The 17,897-nt window shown below is 35.2% G+C and overlaps 4 protein-coding genes and 1 non-coding gene across 6 annotated transcripts; 3 read left to right on the plus strand and 2 right to left on the minus strand.

The window, feature by feature from the left end:
- Window positions 1–3,752: 3,752 nt before the first annotated feature.
- Window positions 3,753–8,326, plus strand: LOC122296345 (trafficking protein particle complex subunit 5). Of its 2 annotated transcripts, none has more exons than XM_043105955.1 (8): window positions 3,753–3,957; window positions 4,138–4,226; window positions 4,726–4,789; window positions 4,966–5,043; window positions 6,545–6,621; window positions 6,728–6,794; window positions 6,876–6,983; window positions 7,913–8,086. In XM_043105955.1, the coding sequence occupies exons 1-8, from the start codon at window positions 3,886–3,888 to the stop codon at window positions 7,946–7,948; spliced, it is 591 nt and encodes a 196-aa protein (XP_042961889.1). In that variant the 5' UTR covers window positions 3,753–3,885; the 3' UTR covers window positions 7,949–8,086. The 2 variants fall into 2 exon arrangements, with proteins under 2 accessions (XP_042961889.1, XP_042961890.1); XM_043105956.1 differs by having other exon boundaries at window positions 3,757–3,957; window positions 8,049–8,326.
- A 1,557-nt stretch (window positions 8,327–9,883) lies between these two features.
- On the minus strand, window positions 9,884–11,420 carry LOC122296346 (probable CCR4-associated factor 1 homolog 7). The gene is made up of 2 exons (XM_043105957.1): window positions 11,013–11,420; window positions 9,884–10,850 (listed from the first exon to the last, which is right to left on the minus strand). The coding sequence occupies exon 2, from the start codon at window positions 10,779–10,781 to the stop codon at window positions 9,957–9,959; it is 825 nt and encodes a 274-aa protein (XP_042961891.1). The 5' UTR covers window positions 10,782–10,850; window positions 11,013–11,420; the 3' UTR covers window positions 9,884–9,956.
- On the plus strand, window positions 11,047–12,948 carry LOC122296998 (UDP-glucuronate 4-epimerase 3-like). Its single transcript, XM_043106788.1, has 2 exons — window positions 11,047–11,131; window positions 12,620–12,948. Exons 1-2 carry the CDS (start codon window positions 11,047–11,049, stop codon window positions 12,946–12,948), a joined length of 414 nt encoding a protein of 137 aa, XP_042962722.1.
- Window positions 12,949–13,861: 913 nt separating this feature from the next.
- TRNAT-AGU lies at window positions 13,862–13,935 on the plus strand. The gene has a single exon. It is a non-coding gene; the product is annotated as a tRNA-Thr (tRNA).
- An 849-nt stretch (window positions 13,936–14,784) lies between these two features.
- On the minus strand, window positions 14,785–16,207 carry LOC122297436 (replication termination factor 2). Its single transcript, XM_043107482.1, has one exon. It carries the CDS (start codon window positions 16,053–16,055, stop codon window positions 14,925–14,927), a length of 1,131 nt encoding a protein of 376 aa, XP_042963416.1. The 5' UTR covers window positions 16,056–16,207; the 3' UTR covers window positions 14,785–14,924.
- Window positions 16,208–17,897: the final 1,690 nt, after the last annotated feature.

The raw sequence follows: 17,897 nt of genomic DNA on the forward strand, positions 1-17,897 counted from the left end.
GCTCGATCATTTAGGTCGAGGATCCTTTGACTATATTCATCTAGCTACTTGTGAGATCGCAAGAATCTTGTCTTCTTGGGGCTTACAGTTATGTGATTGTGCACATTTTCAACAGTGGTGAAAACCCACATGTCATTCTTGCTCAACGTTGCATTTACTCTCGCCTTACAATCTGTTCTAGTTGTTGACCGTGGCTTCGAGATATTACTGTTCTTACTTTGGTACTTTCCGCCATGGGCACAACCAACGGTCACATACACAGGCCTCTCATCATCATCTTTCCTAGTCTTTTGGGTTCATACACCAAAACCCTTTGCTTGGCATATTTTTTATAGTAGGCTGTAAGTTCTTTCACACTATCAAATTTCATACCGAATCTTGGTGCTTCAACTCGTACCTCATCATCCAAGACAACAGTAGTGCCCTCTAAATCTTCATTTATGTCAAAGACCATTTTTAAAAGTGGAAACATATGAATGGATTAGCATCAAAACAATATTACAGTCATTATAATTAAGCCAAACATACTTGTAATGCCATCGGCGTCATGAAAATCTTCATTAGTCATCCTTGATGTACTTTCAAGATTTTGTTCAAATTCTGCATCAGTTGGCATAGTTGACGTTGGGGGCGCTTCTTCTCTCAACTCATTCAGATTACTTGGCGGAGGATAGGGTATATAAGGTGGAGTCTGCTAAAATAGACACGTTGTTAGACAAAATGAAATGACTCTAAACAAAATGTCTAGTTAATTTATGGAATATAAAAATTCAAATAAATATATGTAAAATGAATCATCAAATGGGCTAAAGTCATCCGGATTACTAGGCGGATGGCAAGGCATATTTACATCAAAAGGACACTGCAATTATGCAAGTAGAAGTATTCATGAGCACTTAAAACAAACTTTGTTAAAAAATGAGAATTACTTCAACCTGCCTACTCACATAGTAGACGTATGGATTTCCATAAAGAAGATTTGGAGGCATAATTAATGGCTATGAGGTCAACGTCGAGGGCATATGTGGCATTCCATCTTCCTCTTCCCCCATCATACTAAGACTACGAATGTCTTCCGAGACTTTATAGGTGAAGAACATTATGACAAAGAAGAAAAAGGAAGATTAAACTCTCATACGTAATGTAGAATTTGAAAATATAAGCACTTTCTATAGAAATGAAATAGAAACATATAATGATCCAAAACAATGGGAGTTGAGGAATGAATTTAACTTTTTAAATGGAGCTATGTAGAGGAGGCTGTAGGATCTTAAGGAGAACTACACAAGTCCTTCCAATTTTCATGCCATACATACCTGTTATCTGAGGAAAAAAAAAGTGTCATACATACATGTTATCTGAGGAAAAAAAAAAGTGTTCTATTTGTTGGTTCTGTTTAAGCTGATTGGTCGTTGTTTGAAAACAATATTGTTTTAATTAATAATTATAACAAATTAAATATTGAGGAAAGAAAATGAAGTGATGTAGAGGAAGAAGAGAAACTGTATGCTAGTTAATATTTATTGCTATTAAAATTCAAAATATATATAATATGGTCAAGGCAAAACTATCAGAAGTAGATAAATGAAAGGAACCATCTTCGTGACACAAATTCATATTTTCTTGCATCATAAAGATGAAAATTACAAGCAGGTCAAGGGTTAACTTCTATGTAGTTATTTGGACTATGACCTTCAAAATCATACTATAAATAATATCAGCTCATCTGTTTCCCTCCCTAATATCAACTCATACTGACCTTTTTACTCTACCTATAGAAGAAAAAAGAGAACTCCAAGTATAAGTAGCTTTGAGCTTTGGCTCTAGGGATCCTATGATGACTTAGTGTTCAAATCTTACTATGAGTGGCATGGTATAGGCAAGGCAAAGTCATTCTAAATGAAACAATAAAAACAAGAAATACTTTTCAAGAGTAGAACTTTCAAGTTTAAGGCCATGGTCATTAAGAGAAATAAGTTTGCTTTGATCTTTGTGGGAAGCATTAAGGATCCTACATGCCTTAGGATGTGAAAAAATATAAACTCTTCAAGAAGGGTGATGTGAGCGCATTGTTAATTTGCCATACTAAATTACAGGGGAAAGCACATAACAAGAAGGATGAAAAGAATAAAGAAGATCACGAACTATATTGTTGGACAGCGATTACTCTAAAATTATTGACATCTTACGTCCTTAAACCAACATTGGTAAACTGTAAACCAAGGGGAACAAATGATACTTCAAATTATTTATAATGAAAAGTTCTTTATAATTAGATGAATAACATTAAACAAATGATCTTATTAATTAATAATTATATATTAGATGAATAACGTTGGCCCCTTCAAAATTATAATTAATCTTCATAGAGTTGATATTGTAATCTTTAATGAAATGTATTATATATATATACTTCCCAAAATATAAGACATTTTCATATTGTATATATATATATATATAATCAAACATGCAAGAAGTTATAGTTCGATTGATCCGTGCCTCATCCCCTTAACTCTAGGTTGATAGACATGACCTCTCAAAAAGTTAACATTTTTATGAAAACTACACCATAGAGAAAGGCATCATCACACCCTCTTCCATGTATGCTCACAAAGAATATTTTTTTCTCCATCCATGCCCTAAGCCACAATATCCATATCAGAAAACATAAAAATCACATCTCGATGTAATTATGAACATATGAACGAGAAAATGGTACAAAATTTACCCAGGAAGCTAAGCAAAATACATGTAGAAGAATAGAGCTGTTGGGCAATTTCCACTCGTTTGGTACGTTCACTCAGCTTATGAGGAGTGACGAGCAAAAGGGAGACGTAGGAGCATTGTGAGGTGGAGCTGAACAGAGAGACGTTGTCTCGAGGTGGTGCTGGAAAGAGGAACCCAACAGGAGTTCGTGGCGAGGAAGAAGGGTGGGTTTCATGGGACATCAATCTGGTTTGCTCTGTTCAACAAGCTCTTGAGGAGTGGCGGTGCTGGGTAGATGGAGGAGCGTCGCTCGGTGCCACTGACGAGAGAGATGGCATTGTCGAGAGGCATTGCGTGGCGGAAGTTGAAGGAGCGGGTTGTTGTCAAGGGAGCTGCTCCTTTCATAGGATGATGTCAAATGGGGATGCATAGGGAAACTGGTAATTCAAATTAAATCAAAACGCACCGTTTTGATTAAAAAGAAAAAACCAGAAGCAGTCATATTGTGTGTGCAATGTGTGCATAGCTATAGTGGCTGCTCCATAGAAAAACTCTTTCTTCTAATAGTAGATTTTTTATACGATAGATTTTTGTATACAATAGATTTTTTTTATAGGAATTTTTTATAACATTTTTTTTTAATGAATTTGACACTTGATTAAAATTGAAAAATCAGACCAGATAGGATTGAAATTGGTAAAATCAAAAGTACCGGTTTAAGAGGAAAATCGATTTGGATCGATTTTTAAAAATATAAAACTGGTGTATACCAGTCCGTTCTCAAAATTTATACAAAACTGGACCAAATCGAATCGGTTACATAATAACGGTAGTATTTTTTTACTTAATGATTGACAAAATGTTTTTAAATGAGTTGATAAATTTTTTAAAAAAATATTTAAAATGATTTAGAAAATATTTAAAAAATATACAAAAAAAAAAAAAAAAGGAGTCCCCTTACAAATATCATCCATGGGTATAAATGGAAATAGTGCCATAAATATGAAATTGGGGATATCAAATGAATTTGTTTACTTCTTTGCCACTTCTTTTCTATCAAAATAAGGAAATATAGAATTATAATGAGAAAATAGGAAAATAAGTAAAAGAACATTCCCACATCTTGGAAGCCCTTGAATCTGAGAAAAACACACAGCAGGAGCTGAAGAGGGACAAACGATGATCGGAGTAGGGAAGATCAAGCAGTACTCCAACGTTCTCGACAAGCCCCTCGCCAAGGGCAAGCAAGAGGTCGCTCTCTCTTTCTCTAATATTTCTCTACCCTTTTTGTAACTTTTCAAAACTCCTCTTAGATCTCACCGAAGATACCGTGTCAAAGCGTTTGAATCTGGAAAATTTTTATATATCTATGGCTCTCAAATTTTGAAATTTTGAAATTCTTCACTTAAAAGAATGTGCTTTTGTTTGCAGGTGAGTTTGAGTGCGTTTGCCTTCTTGTTTTCGGAGCTTGTGCAGTATAATCAGACGCAGGTGGACAATATCGCCGAGTTAGAAAGAAGGTGAACTTGTTAAAATACGGCGAATTTGTATTTGCGTTCTTCATGTATATGTGTACTGTGTTCGGGTTATTATAATTGATTACATTGCAACAAGCTCTCGATCGGCTGTCTAGAGAATTGATGATAAAAATGGAAGTTTTGTAAGGGTTGCTGTCTCGAAAAAAATGAGATTTTCTTGATTCTACTAGGTTGAATGGTTCTGATCAGTTGTTGAAAACGCTCATGTTTTGTTGTGCTAGATGTGAGAAACTTGTCATTGTATATTTGATCTAATTTCCCCTTTTTTTTTCTTTTTTTTTTTTTGTCGTATTCACTTCCTGGATAAACAAAGCATAACTTGATAGAAGTCTGAGATTAGATTCGAAGGTAAAGAGAAAACGAAAGCCCGTTTGGAATTGCATGAGTAGAAACTTTCAGATAATAAATTGTTTGCTTACATTGAATTTTCTTGAAATTTACCTTGTGTGAATGTTGAAAAAATTTATGGTAAATGGAGCAGACTGGAGGATGCAGGCTATGCTGTCGGTGCTCGAGTTTTGGAACTTCTTTGCCATAGGGATAAGGTATGGGACACTGTTGAAGTTCTTCAGGCTCATCCCTTCGAGTATTTTTGTGATTTTGCAGTAATGGATTCATTATCAAGCAAAGTAAAATAGTATTTTGGGTTTGAAGACTGTTCCCAATTGAGGTTCATGAGGTTAGAATGAATGGTATGGTGATGGATTTCTTGATACCACAGGGAAATCGAAGGGAAACACGATTGCTGGGCATTCTCTCCTTTGTACACAGTACCGTGTGGAAGGTGTTATTTGGAAAGGTGAATGCCTATTTTTACTTATTTTTTAATCTTTTCCGAGTAGTTCATTGGTTTGAATTCTAAGAAATATATATTATTTCATTTTGTTGGTCAGCTATTGAATGCTGTGGTCAACAGTCTAAATCAGTCATATCATCTTAGCTGTGCTTGACTCAAAAGCTTTCAATTTAGTCATCATACTATCTGAAAATGAAATGATGCTTTATTTGGTGGAAATATGAAGTATGCTATATTGCTTTATTTTGTGGAAAAAATGGAGTATGTTTCTGTTTGAGTGTAGTGTTAGAATAAGAGTTCATTGGCTATGGCACAATTGTTTTGAGCAAATTGTTCTTAGCTTATAGTTCTCATTGGTCCCGGTAGGACATTTTCTAGTTTTGTAGTGTATTTATTTTTCCTGTTTTTAATTTTAACCTATTTTTTAAAGTTTTTTCATAGTTTCTTTTTTTAATTTTCTGGAATTTTTTACATTTTTATAATTTTTATACATGTGGCGCACATCCAAATGTGGACTTTCAAGTGACACTTGTGAAACATTCATTGGTGTTAGCGTGGCACTCTAATAGATCACTAATAGAATTCGGACGAAGGGATCAATCTTGCCACTACAGGGTAAAAAGTTTAACTAAAAAGTACAAGAGTAATTTGACTTTAAAGTGAGCCACATGAGCTAATTTTGTATTTAATCCTTAATCATATGGTATGAATATCTATTGATTGATTAGTTGTAATACCCTAGGAATGCTTAAGCCACATCTAGGCCACACTTCAAGTGACCTAGTCAATGCTACAATAAGAGCCTTTTGGAATCATTATAAAGAGAAAGAACTTTTCCCTCCCAAGCAATGTGAGACCCCATTCACAACCTATACTCACTCAATATAGGATATCACAAGGTGGCACAGCTCAAGTCTCACATTTCTGGTTAGAATTAGCTTTGATACCATTTGTAATGCCTCAAGGGAGGCCCAAGCCACATTTGGGCCATACTCCAAAAGGGCTAGTCAATAGTACTATTGGAGGCCCTTCAAATCATTATAAAAAGCAATAACTTATCCCTCCCAATCAATGTGAGATCCCATTCATCACTTATACTCACTCAGTATGGGGTATTCCATTAGTTGTTGAAAATTTACTTTAAGACTGCATATCATTTAAAATTCGAATGATGATTCTGAATTTTCATGTGTAACAGTTAGACTTCATTAATAACATAAATGGTGCTCTTGCTTGAACTGAATGAAATATCATCTCTGCTTTGTCATTCACTTAGCAGAGGAAAGAAGTATAGTGTTAACTGTTATCCATGATATCCATGCATCTTCATTTAGTTATATCAAAAAAGGTATCCATGCATCTTCATTTATGTTAATACACAACTCAGGTCAGAATTGTCCATTCTAGTTTTTACTTCTGTTATGTATGGACCACAAAAGTTAAATTGTGTGAAATCCGTAAATGCAGCAATAATCTTACCAACTCCTATTTGTCATCATATTAGGTGGCTGACTCACTTGAGAAAGGCACTGAACATGAAGATGAATACATGATCAGTGAAAAGGAGCTCCTTGTTAACAGGTAATGAATTTGCCGGCTCTTATAAGTTTATATCGTAAATACTACAAACTGGCTGAGTCTGTAAGTTTACATTATTGTCCAGCTGATGCACTAATTGGGGTTGCAGATTTATTTCGATTCCAAAAGACATGGGTACATTTAATTGTGGGGCGTTTGTTGCTGGAATAGTAAGGGTAAGTGCTTCATTGCTGCTGTTCCTATTAACAAGCCTAGGTGTTGGAAAGCGCTGATGGGTTTTTTCTTTATCTTTGAAGGGTGTTTTGGACAGTGCTGGTTTTCCAGCTGTTGTCACGGCTCATTTTGTGCCAATGGAAGGTCAGCAGAGACCCCGGACAACCATTTTGATAAAATTTGCTGAAGAGGTAAAGACAATTGCTTTCCCTTTCACAAGCTGACGATGCACCCTGTTGTTTGGAAATATAGGCTGCTCAGTGTTGCAATGAAAATGTTTGCAGTTGATAAAAAGGGTTTTCCACACTCATTGTTCCTTTTGTTCCAAACAAGCCAATTATCACCCTCTTGAAACATTCGTTGTGATGGGGAGTTTTAGGTTGGTTAAAAACTAGATTGGGTTGAAAAGGGCATAGTGTTGGAGCCAGGATATGTGATTGGATGCCTAAGCCAAAAAAGGAAAGGAAGAAGATTAGTAGTTTAGAGTTACGTCGGTAGATCTTTACAATAGGGTAATATCAGGCTTGCTGGGGATCTTCATTATCTAGTAGGGTGGCGTTCTCTGAGATTCATACAATGTCTGGCTCAGTCTAAGGATATGCATGTATACATCCATCCAACTTGAACGACAAATGTGTGGCATGATTGTCATTAGCACAGTTGCCAAATATCATTGAACATATAGCTAGTTCTAATAAGCAGCAGCTTGGAGAAACTTGCTTCGAAGCAAGTGGTTTGTGATGGTGCACTCTTTAAATAAGATGGCATCGCAGTGTATACTGTATATATTTGTACTGGATCTTCATAAACTTAATCGTAACTTTAGTTCAAAAAGTTTTCTAGCTGATTATCCCTATTGTTCTGGGTGGATTATGCATACTCTTACCATTTTGTTCTTTGAATTCAGATCTAGTGGGCTCAGTCACATCCTTTACATTACTCACCATACAACTTAATTATTCATATATTTTTTCTTGGGCATTTTTTTAATCTTTATAGGGGAATTTTGAAGCGTAAATGGGCATCTGTAGTTAGCATTAAATTCCTCTTTTCTTTGTGCTTTATTCCCAGTTGTTTTGTGATACAGCATATTTGATTTACATAAACTTTTTCTGTCTAGTTTCGTAATGTGTATAGACGCATCATTGCAACATAAGCTAGCATATTTTATAGCCATTCTTGTAGAGCATGTTCTTTTAGGCAACTGGTGAGCGTTCTACACAATTTTCTCATCTGTTATCTGGTCATTCTCCTAGGTACTACGAAGAGAAGCAAGGTTAGGTTAATGTGTGTGCCTGGATTTATTACATGTAATGTTTGGATCGATGCTTAGCAAGAACGTGATGAATATATGTTAATGCTCTCGAAGGACTTGATGGACTCTGGAACATTTTTGGCCATTCACTTGCCATTTCTGTCACTCTGGCCAATTTGTGTCTATCATAGATTTGTATTGATATATACTCGACTTCATGCCACAAACTTGCAAATGGACTTGAATGTAATTTATGGAGGGGGCTCTCTTTTATTTTCATCACACAGCCGTAGGGGAAAATAATTTTCTTGTTCTCAGAAAATGTATTCTTTACTGTTCTGGTTGATTTAGGTCATAACTAGAGGTGTTATTTACATGGTAAGTAGGATTTTAGTTTCAGCCGAAATCAAAAGTACCGATCTCATAGCTTCTATGAACTTGGACGAACAATCTACTCAGTAAAAATCGTCGGCACGAAACCAGGCTAGCAAGTGCTCTTGCTGGGACTGGGAGGAGACATGCTTCTGTTTAATGCCTGGAAGCAAAGATGGTAAACAGTTGAGCCCCTGGGGGAAAGTACGTGATGACTCTATTTAACGGACTGGTTGTAAAGCGCAGTGCCAACCTTTGCCTTTTCCACAATTGGAAGGGAAAGGCCAAATATTTGTGCTTTTGTATTATGATATTTATAAATCTTTGTTTCGGAAACCTAATGATAAATATATGCTGCAAATGTCTTTCAAAAGAGCCTCAGGCTGTTCCGATAACCAAGCGCAATCAAACATTGAAACAAGGAAGCATTGCGACAATTTGGCAATCAACACCAATCAAGAGTACAGGGTACTGTACTTTCAGGACTAAAAACTTTGTGAAGGAAACAGGTAAAAGACTGAACATACCTTGGGATTTGTCAAAACGGGTTAACCTTTATACAACTTTCATATAGGTTAGAACCTCTTACCACTTGGATCGCAAATTCCTTTGCTTCCAGCAATGGCAAGATCTCATTCTTTATAAGTGACACGATGTATGCACACCATCTCGAAAATATTAAGCACGTATTTGGGGCAATAATCCCAAAGATCTTGGAGGGAGGAAAGCAGAAAAGAAGGCATTGAAGCCAAGGACTAAAGAAAAATGTCTAGATACCTTGATTAGACACTGGTAAAGAAAAACGTCTAGATATCTTGATTAGACACATACCAGTGTCCTCAACTACGCAAGGTGGCCAATTTGGGCAGAAACTTTACGCTCTTGATTAGACACACAAGACATGTCTAGCTAAAACCGTGCCAATTTGATCCTGACAAGTAGGACAGGGGAAGAACCTTAAAAAAGATTCGTAGGACAGGGGAGAACATTGACTAAAGGTATTACAATCAACATATCACACAGAAACTGAGTAACCCGGCAGTACAGATCCATTATCATTCACATGTTCAATAGTGTCTTTGAAGCAGAGCTCAGTCAATGATAGCAGTAAAAACCACATTCTATCTACCCGTCTCTGTATTTGGTAAATCATCATTACACTAGAAAAAAAAAAAAAATTGATTTGCACCATGCTAATTGCCTAACAGTCGGCAAAAATTTTGAACTCCAATTTCATATTGGTAGGGAGAAGTGTGACTAGAAAGAAAAGAAGATACATGACAATGGCTTCCTTTTAACCCATTTCCAAAGAATCCCAAGCATCCTCTATTAGTATGTGTGGAAGGTAGAAGAACAATTAGTCAACCAAGTGACAATTATAATTTTTCTTTCATTGTGAGCTAAATCATTAACAATGATGTTGCAGATTCATCAAATATGCAAGTACTCGCAATAGAAAGCAAATAGAGGGAAACTAGCAAACACATGTATTCTTAACAAATAGCTTTCATTGTTATTATTTTTTTACAGTATTTTTTCAATATGTACCCTGTCCATTCTCAACACCAAGACCATACAAGACACCAGCATATTTTTCAGGTGACCCATTAAAGAAACTCTCTTTCAGTTTCATGAAAGTACAACAAGTAAGCAAACTATCCGAACCAGCTTGGTGACAACTACCAATTCTCTCCACTTCCAAGAGCTCTGCAAGCTTGTTCAATCCGCCGTGAAGGCTGTTACAGAACCTCATCAAATGCTTGATATCATAAAGCACAGGAAAATAGATCTTGATCAGATTAAAGAACCCTGACTGCGTATCGGGAAGATTCTGGCAAGTAAGCAACTTGAGCAAGTATCCAAAATCATACCCACTATGGAAAGTAACCCAATGGACATTATCATTCAACACAATCCCCGAAGACATCAGCAATTCACTAAACCGACGAGCATCAACACCCTTCTCTTTGTTCTTATTGAAATCAATGCCACTCTGGGATAACAGCTCAATGGAGTCATTAGCATACACATCCTCACTGGGATCAAATTCCCGGAAATTGAATTGCCACACGCAATACTTATCAGTCCCACAAGTGGGAAGGTTCCCTTTCTCATCGGAAAAAGTAAGACCTAACTGAATTAACTTCAAGAGATCCACATTGCCCTTAAGGTTCTGGTAATTATACTCAACGTTGCTCTTGAATTGTCCTACAGGGCGAAGCACGATCCCCGGAAACTCAGTATCCATTGCAATATAAGGGTAATCGTCTACAATATCCCGAATCAAAGCAAGTTCTTCTTCAAGATTATCATTCCAAACTTCCCGGATGTGAATCAAATCGCTTTTCGGCAAAATTGACATTTTAACCTTTGCCAATACAAGAAATTTTGGAACCAACAACAACGAACCAACAGGACCCAACCCTTATATCTGCAGAAAAAAGCCCAAGAAACCGAACCCCAAATCAAATCAAGGAAACCCCATATCTTAAAAAGCTTCAGAAAGATCTAAACCTCTAACCAATCCAAGCATTCAATACCAGAAACGAAAGACAGACAAAGAAGGAAGGCGGACAAGACAATGAAATCTTACCTCAAGACTCAAAATCCGTGAAACGCTTCTGGAAATGAGAGTTTGGGGACGATTGGGTCGCGAGGAAATGGGGATTTTCTCGAAAAACAGTGGGGATTTTCCAGGCGTTTCTCGAGAAAGTTGGAGGGTTTTCGAATTTATTAATGGAAAGATAGATGGGTTTAACAGATAGAAAAAACAAGAAAAGAAGGAAGAAAAATATATAAAAAAAGAAAAAAAGAAAAAGAAGAGAGTAAAATGGCGGATAAAAGGCTGTTAGATAAAACCGTGTGCAGGCCAAGATGTATAGCCTGCCTACCTTCTACATCGTAAACAGAACGGGTTACAGACAATGGAGAGATATTTTCGAGACGAAAGGGTGGCTCTCGTTATATTTCCTCCCTCCGATCTTTTTCCGGACGTAAATTATTTGATGTTTTATTTTTCTGAATTGTTTTGACGTTTATTTTGAGGCTAATAAGTAATTCAAAATAAAAGTACTACGAATAATTATTTTTATATATTTTTATATTTTTTATTAATATAATTGACTATATTAATTTTTTAACAAGCAATCAATCATATAAATAAAATATATAAAAAAATACATAAAAATAATTGTACATAATTTTTTGTAATTGATAATAACTTAATACCCCTTATAAGTTTTCCTTCTTTAAAATACTTAATAATTTTTATAAAATATTAATTTTTTTAATATCCAAAACCTCTTCAAAATAGAGCCGTTAGACCCAATCCTGTAAGGTAAATAGAGATTGAACATGCAGAATGCGCATATCATAAAATTATATATAACATTATTCTATGGGTATTACACCCACTACTGGGGGCTTCCATTATGTCCAAATAATTTTTTTTATATCATTTTTTTAATACTTTAAATATTTAATAAAAAAGAAAAAAAATTCACAATATTAATTACAAAGTATAAAAATAAAAAGGAGCTTCGGGGAGATCCCTAGCTTTTTCCTTACTCTATTTATATTAGTGATAACTCTTAATATCTTCTAAATGTGTTATCTTATTGTTATTATTATCTTTTAAAAGAATACGTGCGACTTGTATATCTTAAATTTTTATCTAATATTACTCTTATAAATAATAGCCTGTGCAGAAAAGCCATAACCCGACCAACCCAATTGAACCGACCCAACCAACCCGTTAAAAGTCGAATTATAATTACTAGCGGGTCAAAACAATTTCTTTAGCGGGCGAAAAGTTCTAGCCTCGATAACCCGTAAATACTAACTCCCTTCTTCATTTCTTCAGTAAAACAAAACCTAGCCTCTCTCTCTCTCTCTCTCTCTCTCTCTCTCTCTCTGTGAGACGGCACTCGGCAGCAACTGCAGAAAACTGAGGTATCTTCCTGGCCTAGTTGTCTTTGATCTCAACACGAAGGTTCAAAAAACTGATGTATGTTCATTTATCTCAATTTTTGCATCAACGTTTCTTTTCGAATATGACTTCTTAGAGATTTTCACTATGCACCATCTTCGATCCTCCTCAATTTCACTGATAAATACAAACTAAAAGTTCAGAAAACAGCCATTTTATTATTGATGAGTTCCTTTTATTAATTCTGCCTGCACTTGTCAAGTTGTTTCCAGTGCACCCGCAAGGAGAATATACAAAGAGCACTGGGAGTGGTGGGAAGAAGAGGGGCCCAGCTCAACTGCGGGTTTTCAATTTGGGAAATACTTCACCCGTGCCGGTTTCAGACCTTGTGAGCATTTTAGATAGGCTCTTGAAGGTGAAGGTCAAGAGACATATCATGAAGTTGCCACGAAATGGGGATGTCCAGTTTACTCACGCCAATATCAGCTTGGCTGAGAGGGAACTTGGTTATAAGCCCTCAACGGATCTGCAGACGGGCTTGAAGAAGTTTGTGAGGTGGTATCTCAATTACTATTCTGGTGGGAAAAAGGCTGCCGGCTGAAAAAAAAAAAAAAAAAAAAAACAAAACAAAACAAAAAACCCGCAAATTTAACCCGACCCAAATCATTCGGGTCGGATTGGTCATTCTGTACTGTGGTTGGGTTGCGGGCCACACCGGGTCGGGCAAAAATGTGCATTAAAATTATGACATAAGCATTGAAAAAATGAAGGTTAATAATCAAAAGCATAAAGACTAATTGTCATGGGAGAATGATGACATTTCTCCGATTCTCTCACCAAAAGATCCTTTAATATTTTTCAATCATTTGTTAAAAGAAAAAAAAAAAGTTTCCTATTATATTTAGTGCAATATGATAACAATATATATATATATATATTTTTTTTCACAATAACAAAATCAAGATCAATGTGGAAAGAGAAAAGATGCTATTTGTATTTTAAATTTGTACTCATGTAACAATAGTATGTATTGACTTGACAAAGTATTGATACGTTAGAGATTATGAAATTTAAAATTATTTGAATTAAAAGGAAAAAAAATTACCAAATTTGTCGTAAAATTGTAAATACATATAGTACTACTCATATACTAACACAAAAATTGTTGTTTGACATTCCATTTTTTCACTACAATTAACCATTGTTAAGCATATAACAGGTTTTCTACAAAGACTTCACCTGCAAAGAACATCATCCAAGGTAGATGAGATTGTAGTAAAGAAGGATGGAGATGTTCATGTGGGTCAAAAAGCTAGAAAATTTATGGGTCTTCTGCACTTGTTCCCTGCAACATCCTAAGGACCTAGGCCCTTCCAATTTTAAGGATGAAGTTAATATGACCCCACTGTATTGGGCCAGAATTCAGTCTGGGTCCTATAAGAGATATGCAATGAAACTGTACTCATCTTTTTCAGTCATTCATTATTAAACAGTTCAAAAAGGGAGCAGACAGCGCTTTCATAGCTCAGTTGGTTAGAGCACCCGTTTAGTAAGCGGGAGGTCTTGAGTTCGACTCTCAATGAAAGCACTCTTACTTTTTCACTGAGTTCCAAACTTTTAGTTAATGAAAACTCTTTTTTTCTTTGATGAGTAAGCAAATTCTATAGGTAGAAATAGGCATAATCCTGCAAATTTTAGGGATGTTTACGAGAGCAACACCAAATGGTCCAAATCATAATAAAAGCTCTCTTCCAACTTTTTTCACTGATAGTTCCAAACTTTCAGTCAATGAAAACTCTCTTCTTTTTTTGTTTTCTTTTTATTTTTTTTTATGAGTAAGCAAATTCTATAGGTAGAAATAGGCATAATCCATGCGCATGCTGCAAATTTTAGGGATATATACAAGAGCAACACCAAATGGTCCAAATCATAATGAAAGCTCTCTTCCAACTTCATGCTGCTGAGCTTCCACAGACATTTTTCATAGCTTACCTGTTTGTACCTCTTACTAATTGTGTGGTTCAAATTAATTTAATTTCAGATGTCGAGACTGCATAAATGAATTCTGAAACTAGGGAGGGTTTAAAATTTGAAAGCTCTCGGCCCTTTTCAAAGATGGTGTCAAGACTAGAATGTCTCATTCCTTGGTGTCGGCTTGATATCTAGTTTTAGAAATCATGATTTTTTTTTTTCCAAGGATAATAACATTTCAATATGGAACCTATACACCACTCACTTGTCAATTTATAGAAACAGACACACCCCTTACTTTGTGAAACATGTCAATAAACCCAGGTATTCTTTGGTTTCTCTCCCAATTTTGAGTAGCTTCTTTCAGCAATAAGTGAAAATAACTTCTTCAGACCAGCGTGGGTACCAATTACTCAAGCAAACACAAATACATCTGATTTATCATAAAGCCAACAAACACATGACATGACAATAAGGATGCAAAGAGCAACCTCAAGAAATCCATGTTTTCTATAAATGAGCAAGTCCAATTACAACAAGAACTGAAAAATAAACCAAAAGATAGCTCAAACGAGAAGACGTCGTCATACTCCATACCACCAATCATCAGTTCCTACCAAGCGGCAGAGATCTGCAAGAGTATGTTTCCTTAAAATTTGACTTCTTAGACGATGTAAATATCGAAGCATAAACTTCTTTGGTAGCATTCGCCGGGGCCATATCCCCTGCCTTGAATCGCTTCAATGATCCTTTAACTACCCCACCATTGGCAGACTTCCCATTTCCATCCAATTTACCGGAAACCGCCTTCTCCACCGCCTTCACATCGATTCCATGCTTCCTACCACTCAAACGTGAAATCTCCAATTCTACACCTTCCTCCCCATTCTTCTTCACTTTCTTCTCCCTCACCTTCGCCTTTTCCTCCATCACCTTCGCCTTCTCCTCCATCATCCTCTCCCTCAACACCGCCACCTCCTCCTCGCTCCCATTTATCACAATCTTATCCGATTCCTGAAACTCCTCGTGACATACAAGGCATGCCGAGGACTTCACTTCCTTCAAGGCCTTCGCACTCAAAACATGCCCACAATTCCTCAAAGCCAAAAACCTATACTTTCCGTTAATCTCGAGGCCGGTAATTGGGCACTCAAACAGCGTCCTGCCGCCAGCGTTTTCATCCGATTCTGCCGCCCCTGGAACCCTCGAAAACCTAACTGTAATCATGTCCTTCAAGCCCTTGATGTAGCCGAATTCCTTGGGCAATTTCTTGCCCAGAAGCGCCTCCACAAGCGCTTCCTTGTTAAACACATTACCGAGCCGATCGATCACGCAGGGTTCCCTCAATGGCTCGTTAGAGAGCGCGCAATTTGTCCACTTAGATAGCCTCTGCTCGTTGGGGTCGACCTTATCGGGCTTTCGCTCCGCGTACATGTTGAGATAGCAGTCGCGGGACTCGGCTCCGGTGGCACCACCATCGCCGCCACCGCCGGAAAGTCTGTGGTGTAAAACCAGAGTCGAGAGAGGGGCAATTTGGGGGCTTTCGAGCAGGGTGGAGTCAGGGAGGGGCTTGCCATTGAGGGTGAAGTAGAATGAGGAGGAAAAAAACTCGATTAAGGGTTTGGGGAGGAGAGAGAGCTTGAGATGGTGGAGGGTTTGTGTTGAAGATGGAGTTAGGGTAAGGGTCTGGGAGGGAATTTGTGGCTCAGGGGATTGGACGAAGATTTGGAGAGTCATTTTTATTTAGAGGGAATTGGGAGCTAGGGTTTGGTGAATTGAAGAATTTGGAAATTTGGGTATTTTCAGGGGTTTGATCGCAGGGTCACAGATTCTGAAGACGAATAGGTTCCGAAACGTATCGCAGCTGCTTTTATAAAACGGAAACGACGACCGCCGAAAAAGTTACATTTCTTCACAAAGTTTTATAACGAGAGATATTATTTATGAAAAATTGTAAGAATAATTATGTATTAATTTAATATTTTTAGTTAAAAATTAAAATTTATTAAAAATAATATTAATTTAAATTTTAAATAAGAAAAAATTAATATTAATATGTAAATTTATTTGTATATATATAGCAAAACTCATTTATCTAAAACTAGAATAATGTTAAAAATGTTAAGATACAGTTTTAAATAAAAAAAAGTGAGCTATCTTACTTTATAATTATAAATATAATTTCTTAAAATTTACTTATCATTTTTACATTATATACATATTTTTAGTTTTTATCTTTTATGTATTTATTCTCTTTACATGTATATAGTATAAAAATGATGAGTAGAAAAACTCTTAAGATTAATGCTGGATATTTTTTTCTACATTAAACTACATCAATTTGTAAATTTACTTGTGTGTAATTTCTTTGTAGTTAAAGTATTTTCCTTTTTTTTATACGTAAATTTTATATATTTTTTTTAAAATAATCAGATTTGTGATTAAAAAATAAATTTTTTATGTAAATTTTAAATTTAATATTGTTTTAAAAATTTACACAAAATTTACACCTACTAAAATTGTTGAAACCATTTCTCATTTGACGGTGCTAACAAAGGGAGTCCACCGAAACATTTACTGAACAGTTAAAATTTTTTCATCTTTTTTTTTTTAAATATATTTTTTAAAATTCATTAAATATTTTTTTCAAAAAATAAAAATCATAAATTCAATAAAAAATATTTACTTAACTATTAAGTAAATAAAAAAAAATAAAAGCCCATATCATTTTAAACTATCAATTTTATTTTATTGATATTTTATATCAATTATTAAAAAATATATCATATCATCAATCATATGTTGTGTAAACTTGATGTTGAAGATCTCTTTCTCGAGAAATTGCAATCATTTCTTCAAGATGAATTTAAATGGTAATCTAATCATAAACTCTTGTAACTAAATATGGATCCTTCTCCTTTAACAAAAGTGCTTGACACATAGGGAGGAGATACGAAAAAAAATGGAAGGTGAAAATTACATAACATGTGCAATGTATAAATAATGATTAAGTTTTACGAAAAATATTAAGTCTATACACAAATTTTATTTACATGTTGGCGTGACTTAATGTAATGCGTTTTATTTCTTTCATAATAAAAGGAGTTTTATAATTTATTAGATTACATTAGGTCTCGTTTGGATAATGAAAATGCTTTATCTTATCTCATTTTATTATTCAAATCGCATGTAAATCATATATACAAAATTTGTGCATAGACCAAACATTTCTTGAATTTTTGTCTTCCCCTCATCACCTGTCATGACTCTTTTCTTGATATAGTAGCTCAGTAATTAAATTCATAATGAAAATACTTTAATTATAAAGTAATTTTATAAATTAATGTGATTTGATATGACTCGTTAGATTATAAAATTATTTTTACTATAAAATAGACCTAATAAATTATATAAAATCATATTAATTTGTTGTTCTAGCACTCGTCAATCATAAACCTTTCCAATTTGTTAATTTTGTTCAATGTATTTTTGGCACTAAATTTTATTTTAGATAGAAAATTTGGTGAAAATGAGAAGGGAATTATAGTAAAATAGAATTTGCAAAGGTGTTAGGGTTTC

Source organism: Carya illinoinensis, chromosome 15, assembly GCF_018687715.1.
Source record: "Carya illinoinensis cultivar Pawnee chromosome 15, C.illinoinensisPawnee_v1, whole genome shotgun sequence".
Classification (NCBI taxonomy): Eukaryota; Viridiplantae; Streptophyta; class Magnoliopsida; order Fagales; family Juglandaceae; genus Carya; species Carya illinoinensis.

What these genes read in the sequence shown, in the direction of transcription:
- LOC122296345 (XM_043105955.1), top strand. Translation starts at nt 3,886, where the DNA reads ATGATCGGAGTAGGGAAGATCAAGCAGTACTCCAACGTTCTCGACAAG. An exon ending in TTCTTTGCCATAGGGATAAG is followed by an intron (nt 4,790 to 4,965) that starts GTATGGGACACT and finishes TTGATACCACAG; the next exon opens with GGAAATCGAAGGGAAACACG. An exon ending in AAGGAGCTCCTTGTTAACAG is followed by an intron (nt 6,622 to 6,727) that starts GTAATGAATTTG and finishes TTGGGGTTGCAG; the next exon opens with ATTTATTTCGATTCCAAAAG.
- LOC122296346 (XM_043105957.1), bottom strand. Translation starts at nt 10,781, where the DNA reads ATGTCAATTTTGCCGAAAAGCGATTTGATTCACATCCGGGAAGTTTGG.
- LOC122296998 (XM_043106788.1), top strand. Translation starts at nt 11,047, where the DNA reads ATGAGAGTTTGGGGACGATTGGGTCGCGAGGAAATGGGGATTTTCTCG. An exon ending in TCCAGGCGTTTCTCGAGAAA is followed by an intron (nt 11,132 to 12,619) that starts GTTGGAGGGTTT and finishes AGTTGTTTCCAG; the next exon opens with TGCACCCGCAAGGAGAATAT.
- LOC122297436 (XM_043107482.1), bottom strand. Translation starts at nt 16,055, where the DNA reads ATGACTCTCCAAATCTTCGTCCAATCCCCTGAGCCACAAATTCCCTCC.